Source organism: Neurospora tetrasperma (assembly GCF_000213175.1).
Source record: "Neurospora tetrasperma FGSC 2508 unplaced genomic scaffold NEUTE1scaffold_1, whole genome shotgun sequence".
NCBI lineage: Eukaryota > Fungi > Ascomycota > Sordariomycetes > Sordariales > Sordariaceae > Neurospora > Neurospora tetrasperma.
In genome coordinates this window covers 4994648-5006250 of record NW_009799099.1, presented here as the reverse complement: position 1 = coordinate 5006250, position 11603 = coordinate 4994648, and the positions used below count along the sequence as shown (strand labels likewise).

Genomic DNA, 11603 nt, shown 5'->3' with positions numbered 1-11603 from the left:
GTTATGGTATCAATAATGAGAAAAGAAAATCTGCCTAGATTATATGATGATGCGATGCGCAGCCCAATTATGCCAGAAGAGACACTGGTAGAAGGGATGTAGAGTGTATGCAGTTTGGAAAAACAGAAGAAAAAAACGGGTAGTAGATGTCGCTCAAACAATGCTAGCCTTCCTACTCCTCCTCGAAAACACCCTCGAGAAACTGTTCGAGTCCCCAGCCCCATCCCCCCCTCTCGAACCCGTGGCACTGGCAGTCGGCGGCGGCGGCCCGCCAAAATCGAACGGCGCCGCAGCCCCCATGCTAGGCGGCGGCGTCGAGTTCTTCAGGAATGAAGCCAGATCCGAGAGTTCCGACGTGGGAGCTACGTAGGCGTCCCTTGGCTCGAACCTCTTCGTGGCTACGCGCGGAGCGGTGATACCGCTTGATTGTGACATGCCTCGTCCTCTTGACATTGGCATGTTTGGGTTGTGATTGACGGAGGAAGGTGCATATCGATCAACGCCGGGGGGCATGTGAACTTGGATCGGGGTGTAGCCCCTTCCGCTGCTGGCGCTGGCGCGTCTGCTGAGACCTCGGGATTCGATAGGCCTTGCGGGGCTTTGAGGGCTCATGCTGCCGGACGAGCTTGGAGGGGCATTCGACTTGTTTTCGCGTCTAGTAAATCGTGACATCAAGCTCGTGGCGCTTGATTTCTTCTTCGGTTGCGGCTGCTTTGGTGAGGTCACCACGCGAGAGACAGTGGGTTCCGGCGGCGGGGGGACGTTTCGCAAAAAGTCCATCAAGCTCTCCTCGTTTGTCGGAGGTCGCTTGGGCTTAACCGGGTAATCATCATCCTCATCAAAGTCCTCCTCATCTGTAAGGTCGATAGCATATGGGTCGCGTGGCCCGCGGCGCTTGCGCTGCGGCATAGCTGATGGCATTGGCATCACCACATCGTCCTCCTCTATTCCTTCAAATCGCCCGGTGGCAGTGGTAGGCTGGGACTTGTTCTTGCTGAGCAGAGCACTCTGCGAGTTGACCGATGATTGGAGCGAATGCATTGAGTTACTGGCGAGATCAGTCGAGGCCTGGCTGTTTCTAACGTCGACGTCGTGTAGTTGGGCATCCGCAGCTTTACCGCCGGCTTCGAGGGTAGACATCTGATCGGAGTCCGGCGTGCTCCGCAAAGGTGCAACTGCTTGCGGGATCCGTGGATTGCCCGCGGTAGGTGGGCCGCGTCGGATGAAGTCGATGAGATCTGAGTTATCGTCCGCCTCGGTATGGGGATCACGGGCTGTGAGCGGTCGGGCTGTGAGAGGTCGGGGAGCCTCAGTAATAAGGGGAACATAAGGAGGGGAGACAGGCCCGGAGACATTCCGGAGTCCGCTCTGCTGCCCTGACGAACGGTTCATGGCGGCAGTGTTAATACCAGTAGGACCCGTTGCGCGAATGAAGTCGGCAAAATCAGCTACCGACTCTCGGGCTATTCTCGGATCTCTCGCTTGCGGCGGGTGCGCACGTGGGGGTTGTGGAATTGCATGCAGGATCGGGCCGGATGCTGTGCTGTGATTGCTGTTGCGATTCGACTCGGGCAAGGGATGCTGCGAATGGGCACCCTTGTCCTTCTTGGCATCTTTCTTGCGATTAGACGACGATGATCGAGACCGGTCTGAGTCGCGACGGGAATCCTGGCTCTTCCTGGTTTTAACAGATAGGATGGCGCTACCGGCGGACCGCGTTGACTGAGACTGTTTCTGGAAGTTAATATCCGAGCCTTTTGGGCGCTAGTTAAACGAATGAGATCCAACTTACGTCAATGTCTCGCATGCTTTCGGGCGTTAGCGTGAACTGGATGGTCTGATCGCTCTGGATGAGCTCTTCAAAGTTTCGCGCAACATCTTGCCGAGATTGTCCCGCCGTCGAGCCTTCCTCTGAAGTCCTTACCAGCCTCAGCTTGTTCGTCGACCTCGTCGATGTGGACGATATCGAGCTGGCTGTTTCGTGTCGCACCATTACACCAGGTTTCGGCGGTTCCGGGAACCGAGATATGAAGCCTGTCTCAGATGGGCTGCGACCACGAGACCGTTGCACGGATATTTTACCGATCGAAGTCGGTCGATCATCCGTGGAATGGTTGCTGGGACTCCTTCTGATGGAACTCCGATCAGGCATCTCGGGCACAACGGAGACCCTTGGGCGACTTTGAGCGTGGTGTTTAGGAGGCGGTTTGGGCCTATCCTCAAAGTAAAATGTCCCAGCCAAACTAGTGGGGGTTGTAATCTTGGGCGTGGAGCGGATGGGAGATGAGCCGGGCGACCCACGCTCAACAATTGAGCCTACAAAGGGGTTAGAACCACGTGAAAGATCGTGACCCTCAAGCTCATCTGGTGAAGGAGGCTCGGGAATCGCTTCGAGAACACCATCATCCGTAACAGGAGAGACATTTTCGGGGGCGACTTGAGCAGACAACGCCGACTTGTTACCGCCGTGCCCAGAGATCCGTGCCCCGGATGCACTGTCCGGCGAATGTCGCAATCGTTCCTCGGTGATTGAGGCCGTTCTGAGACTACTGCTTCGGGATAAGCGCATGTGCTCGCTCGAATCTAGTATTGGGCTGTTACGGGCGGCCGTGCCAGGGCTGCGAGGACTGGTTACTTCGATCAAGCGTGCCGAGTAGATGCTGGGCGTTCTAGTCCTTCCCAGCGTCGTGATGATGGGTGCTGGTCTTCCTTGCTCAGACACCGCCGGAGATGAGCTTCGGCCAGAGATGGATATCCTTGATGAGGTGAGAATCTGTGGTTCTTCGTCCATAAACTCATCGTCATACTCGCTTTCATCGCTAACCTTGACCTCATCTTCGGTGCCAGAATTGCCAGAGTTCTGCGTTCGAGGCTTCGTCTCAGCCTGCTGTGAGGAGGCGGGGGCACCCACAAGCGAAGCTCCAACTCGGCTCATTTCTGCACCTTTGAGGTTGTCTGACTTTTCGTCCCGAACCGGCTGCGTGTCATCTGAAGTCCGAGACTGTTCGAAATTCCTCTCGACAGCTGAGGGAAGGGGTGCAAGTTCGCTCGCTTGTGGATCCGCTCGTACAGGCGAACCGCTGGGAGTGGCAATAGGCGTTGGGAGTGAATTAGAGCGTTTCTTGGACGCTGACAGAGGAGTATGCGACGGCGACAGAGTGGGAGTGGGCGGGTTGGCAGGCTTGGTCACGGGCCATACCATCAAGCTCTTTGGCCGCACTGCCCTCTTGCGAGCTGCTCTCTCTTTTGCTCCGTCCCTGCTCTGAGAACGAGCTAACAAACTAATACCTTCGATCTCTTCGACGTCATTCTCACCCATTGGCAGAGGAATGGCTGCAGCAATCAAATACTCCTCCACCGTTTCCTCCTTGGCTGTCTCCTTTGTCCCGGTCTCGTTCGCATCAGCCTTGGCTCCTGTTCCGTTCGTAGGCTCTGGAATGGTTTCGGGTACTGGGGTTTCTGTGACGCTAGATGAGCGCAGGTGCGTCGGTGTTCCACGAGACGAGCGCATCGAGTCTCTCGAAAAGGAGTGGGACAAGCCTCTGTCCAGATTGGTGATCAAGGGTGATCTGATCTTTTTCTTCCACGTCCTCCACAGTCTTCCCAGAGTACGATCAAGCGCGACTCGCTCCATGTCGTGTTCCTGCACCACAATCTGTTCTGCTGCCACGCCGTGTTTCCGCAGGCCCTCTTTCAACTCCTTCTCGTACTTGACACGAATGCGTTGAAAGGCGGCCTGCCCCGCAATGGTCAGCGCTTGTTCGCCGAGATATTCAATGATCGAGGTCAAGAATACGGAGGCAGCAGAAGACACCAATTCGGAAGACTGATCCTCCTGCCGTGAGTTCAGAAGCTCCTTCTCCATATAATAGTCCTCATCCTCCTCTTCCAAGTCACCCAGTGACGAGTATACCATACATCGTAGCCGAGTCTGTTTCCAGATCAGCTCCAAGTCCCAGTCTTTGGTTGCGCTGGGATCTGGTATGTCCTCCTCAGTGTCCCCCATGTATTCCTGCAACTCCTCATCCGCCTGGCTGATGACATCTTTGGCGAGTTTCGGCTTGAGGACTTCGGTTATGGCTGCACGAAGGGCAGCTAGCGTAGCTGAGCGCGCAACCGATATGAAGTTGAACAGCAGATGATCGAGAAAATTATTGACCAGCTGTAGGGCGGCTGGAGAAACGACTGCTGGTTCGCTGGAAGGCTCAATGCCATGCTGATCGAGCCAAGCGTCGGCATGGCTGTCGTGGTCGTTGGTGATGATTTGTGAGGCGGCCGAGGCGGCGATGAAGGCCGCTTCAGGGGACACGGTTAGCGGAGGCGACATGAAGCTGGTCGCAATGGTAGACGGTTTGTCGCTCGATATACTCAGGGCCCTCGAGCGGGAATGCGTCTTTATCGAGGGAGAAATGATGGCCGACTCCGGCCGAGACATGGTTTGGTCTGACGAGGAAGCCATGTTCGTACACACGCGAGAATGCAGCTGGTCTTTGTGTGGTGAATTAGGGGGTTGCTAATCTAGCGGGATGCAGGTCGTCTGGTGTTCCGGCGACACGACAGGTAGCTAGCGCGACGAGGCGTCAGGCCAGCGGGGGAGCACAACAGGGCCGAGCATTCGTCGTGTTGGAAAATGCGCAAGAAGTGAGCAAGCAAGAGGCCGGGGCGGCTGGATATTGTATGGCGAGTGGGTGGTAGGGTGAGACCAGAGGGCCAGGAAGTATCCAGAAGAGGCGATATATCTCGCAGGTGAGCGTGCGGGAGGCTGCTTTTGTGCGCTGATTCGTTAGTTGAGCTACTCATTGACATAGAGCTGTTGACGTATAAGATGGAAGAGGCATGGAGGATAAGGCGCCGAGGCTGAAACACGTTGGCGGGAAAGGGAGGGAATGAAGATGGGAGTATGGGAGTATAGGAGTAGTATATAGCCAATGTATGGCTTGGGCAACAGGAAGATGGTGTAAGATGGCGCCAAGGTAGAACAACTCGGTGCTGCCGTATCAACCCCAAATTCAACCTCAGTCCGTACACTAGAAATGCGACCAAGCGGCACTGGATGCAACAAACATGGCTGAGTGTTGGGAAGAGGAATCTACCCTGGACTTGTACGTCCTCTGCAACGAAACAATAACGGGAGATTCGGATGGCCATGCAACCATCAACCATATCCCATCATCTCTCGACGCTTCCTCTTCTGCGGTACCGACACAAAACAGGTGGGGATGCAAGCAGACGAGCCAGCCAGCCGTTGGTCTTTTTTTTTTGCCTTTTTTTTTTTTTTTTTTTTTTCCCCTATCGTTGGGGGTTCCATGTATTTGCCAACATAACATGTCCCGGACCCCCTCCTCCAGACTGACCCAAATGTGCCCCGTGCGACCTTGTGACGACTAATGGAACTACGCACCTTGAGATGATGGACCAATTAGTCCTGGCTGCCGACTCTGTTGTGTAAAGTCAAGGAGATATTTTCCGATCTCAAATTCGAAAATGGGTGGACGAGGTGGGTGATGCTGTGCTGGATTTACACGAAAATCCACTGGCTGATGACCGAAAGAGGGCGGCGGGTGGATAACGCAAGGGCGCAAATTGAGAAATAGTGAATGGATCAAGAATAGGTGAAGAGGTACAAAACAGATGGTGCTATGGCCGTGTAATAGACAGTTCGAAAGGGATGATACGTCAACTTGAAAGTCGAAAGAGTCCCGGTGCGGGAAGGAGGAACTGAAAGATGGAATGGAAGACGGGACCAAGGAAAGAGATGAAATCCAGATGCGGCCTTTGGTAACTGAACAGTCCCAATCTGTCAGTGGCCAATGATGTATTTTTCCCGTACCGTTTCGGTACAAGGCCTCCCCAGTGCCAACAACTACCCGAGAGTGTCTCGGAATCGAGATTAGCGATACGTACTGTCGGCAGCTGGGTGATCAACGACGGCGATGACGGTGATGATGGTGGAAGATGAGAAATGAACGAGATGACAAGCTGCAAGTAAATCCTCGCTCAGGGGCGGCGTCCCGTTCAAAAGCCGGGGGATCGGGGCATTCACCTCTTTTCCCTTGTTCGACGGCGTTGCCTCATTGAATTTAAGATTCCACAAGTTCCTGACTCTGCTACTGCAACCCTGCCTGTGTTTTTTGGGGGAGCCCGGCCCAGGTACCTAGGTTACGTGTACGGGAGCTCGGGGGTTAAGCCGGAGGGTTAAGAGGGTCCAGCAACGGTTTGGTTTCACCCACTTCGGGACCTATAATTGCTCCAGCGCAAATGGAGATTGAGGATCCCTTCCTCCCAATAACAGCATTGATTTCCAGGACGGGACCTGGCGCTAGTCAAGCTAGCCCAAGCTCTCCCTGACTCTTTTTGCTCTTCATTGTTCCATGACATTTCGCTACACGGGAATATGTTAACAGTTCGTATTGTTCGTTCTGAGCCTGTCATCGTATCGTGAACTGTTTGTTCCGTCTGCTCATTGTTGTTGATACCTATGATCCCAAGCCGTGCCTTCCCTTGATGCCTCTCACCTCCCATCTCTCTCTTTCTCTTTCTGCTTGTGCCGGGTACTCCTGCCTCCAGCGGGGATTAAACTGTGAAGCTAAGAGGCACCTCAAGAGAGTGGGGATGCCCAGTGTTCAAGGCCCACCCACTTTGGTGAAATGGGGTCATTCCAGCCGGCAAAGGTGGATCATCAGCTTGAAGACGGCAGGGGCCCCCTTGCACACCTGACCCTGTGCCTGGGCTGTCCTGTGCCTGCCCTACGTCCGCCGTCAAGTTGAATTCCAGGTACCCGAATGTGACTGAACGGTCTCGTCCTTTTTCCCCTGGCAGAGAAAATGTTTAAAATCGTCATTGAACCAAACATTAACCACTAAAAGCGCGATGCGTCTGGCATGAAGAAAGAAAAAAGAAAAAAAAAAGAAAAAGCAATAAAAAGAAAAGCTCGCCGTTGTAGATTCGCCACTATTGATACTCGAAACAACTAAGCAAAGTTCGGCTTGCTCAGGAGACAGTTGGCGTCGTCGACAAAAACCTCAGGGTAGCATTGGGTTATCATGATCCGGGAGCAGTGTGGTGCTCGGACCTGCAGCTGCTTTAAAGATCATGCCAATGCGGAGTCTGGAGAAGGTGCCATCATTGATCAACGGTGACGAGCGACGCACCAGCGAAAAACAATCTCGGGATGTCCCTTTCACGTCCCCTCTGCACGCCAACTTCAGATGAACCTCTGTTTTCCCCCGGCATGATGCCTGTCCCTCCAACATCTTCCCACAGACATGGAAGACACGACACCCCTCGTCGGCTTAGAGCAGTCCCACCGTCCATAAGTGACTGTCGATGATCACAAGGCAAGAGGAAGGCTTTATCAGCGCACGTGCATCAGGTTCTCTGGATTCCCTTGCTTGCTTACTTCGGCATACTCTCAACTCGTGTCGGCAACCCGGGAGGATGTTGATCTCGCAAGAATGGAAGCCACCACGGCACGGGCCTCTAAAACTGGACAAAGTGAAGACCGCATCCGTACCATCAAAGGGAAAGACCGATGCCGGTACCGACTCTTGGTTCGGCCAGCCGGGGATATCGCAAAGAATGTGGGTACGGAGCAGTGGAGAGAAGGGAACGAACTATGTAAAGCTGCCAAAATCCTGATCGTGGGGTTAACCTCAGGCTCCCCTCTGGAATGGAACCCGGAGTTGAAAGTCAAGCTCCCGAGACTTTCTTCAACTCCACTGCCGAGTCCCGAAAAAGGTATTGCCAATCTTGCAACAGGCCACCAGCAGGCCCGAACCCCGTCAGGGGAATATACAAAACGGCAGATCTTGCCCACTTCCCGCCAGTCAAAGACTTGTCCAGGCTCGTCCACCGCGCTCCTCAAATTATTACGGCGAAATATCGACAAGGTCGTCAGGGTCAGTCGTCAGACATTAACGAAGTCGTTTATCGCTGCTATCGGTATCCCCGGCCTAGCCCCGGACAATAATTCACCCCCATTGCACAACCGATGATGACGACGACAACGACGACGACGATACCCTGCCACACCAATCAAACAATTCAACTCACCTTTTCCCAATTCCTCCCCTTGACATTCGCGCTCACAGAGAGAGTCATCATACACTCAATCACGACAATGCGGTGGTCGCACAAACTAACGACCTGACGGATTCAATGAGCATGACAGCATAAGCCTCTCGGGAAGTGCGGCCAATGTTTGGAATAATCAATATCATTGTCCACCTTTCTTCCTAAAAGAGAGTTTGCCATAGAAGACACCAAGCCACAAACAACACCAAGACGACCAAGAAGGAGTCCCCAAAAGGTACAAGACCATGGAGTCAGAGTTATCGACCACTTCTGGATGCCTTGTTCAATATATTTCCTGCGCCAAGATTTGCATTCCCGAAAAGAAATCGCCCTTCTGGATTCCATATAAGCCACATTTCCATGTCTCCTCCCGCCATGTACCCGGCCGTTTTCGCATACTTACTTCTAGATACCTTGCCAACGGACGGATACTTCAACGCAATGAAGCGCAGCGTCAAAAACATGCATGTCCATTTAGCCATGGAAAGCCATGCACGGACAGAAAGGCGCAATCCTTCCCGTCTGCTTCTAGCTAGATATTGTACTCGTTGGTCGTACAAAGATGGAAACTTTGGGAACAAACATGCTCTCTCGTGGATTGCCATGCTTTTGTTCCCCGCTGCTGCCCGTGTTCTAATCTGTTTTCCATTGCACAGAGGTAAAGCTGGGAATGCGGTTAGATGAGCAATAACAAGCAAGCACAGTTGAGGATGCAAGACGATGCATAGGAAAAGTCAAACAAGAAGGATGGATGTTTGCTTGTCCAGCCTTTTCCTTCTTCTTTGTCACTCACGCATGAAGGGCAAGGCTCTGACATGCTTGCGTGGCACTAACGGGCCCGAGAGCAGTAAGCTTTCGTTCGTTGTGCATTTCTGCATCTCTTTGATTGTGTAAGGAGTCAACGGAGAGGGAAAAATTCCATGCCGCGCATCAGGCTTCGACCCGGTCACGGCGAGATGAGTACAGTGCCCCTGTCGACGGGCATGATGAAAAGTGCTTCGCCGAACGGTTTCGGACTTCGTATGCCCAAGAAGGGCCGTTTTCGTGAACGATGAGGACGAGCGAAGCCTGGTGATCGCCAGCGACCGGAAAGGCAAATTAGACCGAAAGGGAGCGCGAACAAGGTAGTGATAATAACTTTACGTTCCACAGTTACTCTCATTATTGACCATCTCAGCCCTTCACATTGAGCCGCAGCTTCTTTGTTAGTACTGGGATAGCGCTTTCCTCATTTTCGTCGCCCGTTGATGTCGCTCGTAAATGAACAACCATAACAGACAAGAAGATCCCACACTACTATCACGCGCTCAAGATCAACCATCACCTCCAGTCTAGTGATGGTGACTCGGAGTAATGATACCCCCTTCCCCTGGTCCCATCACGTTTCACTCGGTAAACTTGGAGGCTCAATCCCGCCGCCAGGATCCAAGATCTTGGTATACTTGTGGCTTGTTGTATGGTTGGTCTGTGATAGGTGGATATCCGTCATCTCACGAAGATCATATAAGGCGAGAAGGCTAGAAGGGACCTCACAGTACTGCATGTTGTCTAGAGTGAAATGAAACAACTTGAAGGGAATTGTGGAGGTGACTGTGAAATAAAAGCAGCATCGACACTGAGAGAAGGAGAGAGACTGTCACGGATGATTGTATTCTGGACAAGTGTGTCCGTGAGTGTCTTCTACTGCGTATAAGAACGGGGAGTTTAGCACCATCTCCTTGGGGTTAGGATGAGTCAAACCAAATGCCGACATTACAGTATCTTGCTGAGGTCTTCACCCAGGCTAGACTTGCTGCATGATATATTGTAGTCCGAATCAATGGACGCTACACGTCGGGAACTCCAAAATGCGATTTCAACGATGAGGCTCTGTTGAGTGACACGGGAGCGAGAGCCTTACAGAAGAAACGATACACATTACTGCTGAAGAGCTTCGGTAGCTGAGTGGCAACGATAAGCTTACGAGACATGTTATATTGGTGTGATAATCTCAAGGCTAAACCACGCTTGGTCAATAAAAGCGACGTCTATCCGGTTCGCATGATGCCAAGGTGCTATTGCTACCAACAGCGTCCAAGCATATCGGATAAGCGGCTCAGTGGCCCATGGTATACATACTCCAAGACATGAAGCCAAGTCAAGATGGAAGATGGCGCCCCTCCAGTGGTTCTGAGTGCGCTCCCTGCAGCAAGCCAGGAGCGGGGGAGGCATGGGGCTAACGTACAGGCTGGATGATAAGCCATGCAATATAAGGTCTCGCGATCACTTACCTTTCCCAATTTGCGAGGTCAACAAACTCACGGCAACATTATCACCAAAGACGACGACAGTTTCAGCACGAAGAAATGGCCGACTTACTACTCCCCGAACCGTTCGCCAGCATCCCTCGGGAGCCGCTAACCTTTGGACCTTCTCCGATCCAGCCCCTCCCCCGCATCTCCCAAGCCCTTGGTGGAAGAGTCAATGTCTTTGCTAAACGCGAGGACCTCAACTCCGGTCTTGCCTTTGGAGGCAACAAGACCAGAAAGCTAGAGTATATTTCACCACCTACTCGTCTGTCTGTCTGTCTACCAGCAGCTTGACTAACAAGCCCGGCCAGATACCTCGTCCCCGACGCCATCTCCCAAGGCTGCAACACCCTCGTCTCCATCGGGGGCATCCAATCCAACCACACGCGCCAAGTCGCCGCCGCCGCCTCCAAGCTCGGCCTGCACGCCGCTCTCGTCCAAGAACACTGGGTCCCCGACTGGACCGATCCCGGCTACGACAAAGTCGGCAACATCCAGCTCTCCCGGCTGATGGGGGCCGACGTCCGTCTTGAACCGCTAGCCGGGTTCGGGATCGAGCACAAGCAGACGCTGGCGAAACTCAAAGATGATCTGGAGAAGGAGGGAAGAAAGCCGTATTATATCCCGGCTGGGGCGTCGGATCACCCCCTTGGAGGGTTGGGGTTCGCGAGGTGGGCGTTCGAGGTGGTGGCGCAGGAGGAGGAGTTGGGGATTTATTTCGACACGGTGGTGGTCTGTGCGGTGACAGGGTCGACGATGGCGGGCATGGTGGCCGGGTTCAAGTTGGTTGAGAAGTTGGAACGCCACTCGGAAAAGCTGGGCAAGGTAAATAAGAGGAGGGTGATTGGGATTGATGCGTCCGCCAAGGTTGAGCAGACAAGAGCGCAGGTGCTGAGGATTGCGAAGCAGACGGCGGCCAAGATTGGGTTGGAGGAGGAGGATATCACGGAGGAGGATGTCGTGCTGGATGATCGGTACCATGCGGGGGTTTATGGGGTGCCGGACGAGAGGACGATTGAGGCTATCAAGTTTGGGGCGCGGACGGAGGCGTTCATTACCGATCCGGTGTATGAAGGCAAAAGTCTGGCGGGCATGATGGATATGATTAAGAATGGGGAGATTGACGCGGGAAGCAATGTGCTGTATGCGCACCTTGGAGGGCAACTGGCACTGAATGCGTACTCCGCTTTGGGGTTGGAATAAGCTGCATAAGAGTAAAGTGTACAGGAGTCTGTCTCTCTC

At 53.4% G+C, this 11603-nt stretch overlaps 2 protein-coding genes across 2 annotated transcripts; one reads left to right on the top strand and one right to left on the bottom strand.

Annotated features, from left to right (window-relative positions):
* On the bottom strand, positions 1-4459 carry NEUTE1DRAFT_120418 (uncharacterized protein; the record flags this gene model as incomplete). The annotated part of the gene is made up of 3 exons (XM_009850201.1): positions 1-1734; positions 1793-1974; positions 2083-4459. 3 exons carry the CDS (start codon positions 4457-4459, stop codon positions 154-156), a joined length of 4140 nt encoding a protein of 1379 aa, XP_009848503.1.
* Positions 4460-10418: 5959 nt separating this feature from the next.
* Positions 10419-11564, top strand: NEUTE1DRAFT_77478 (1-aminocyclopropane-1-carboxylate deaminase; the record flags this gene model as incomplete). Its single annotated transcript, XM_009850200.1, has 2 exons — positions 10419-10606; positions 10673-11564. 2 exons carry the CDS (start codon positions 10419-10421, stop codon positions 11562-11564), a joined length of 1080 nt encoding a protein of 359 aa, XP_009848502.1.
* Positions 11565-11603: the final 39 nt, after the last annotated feature.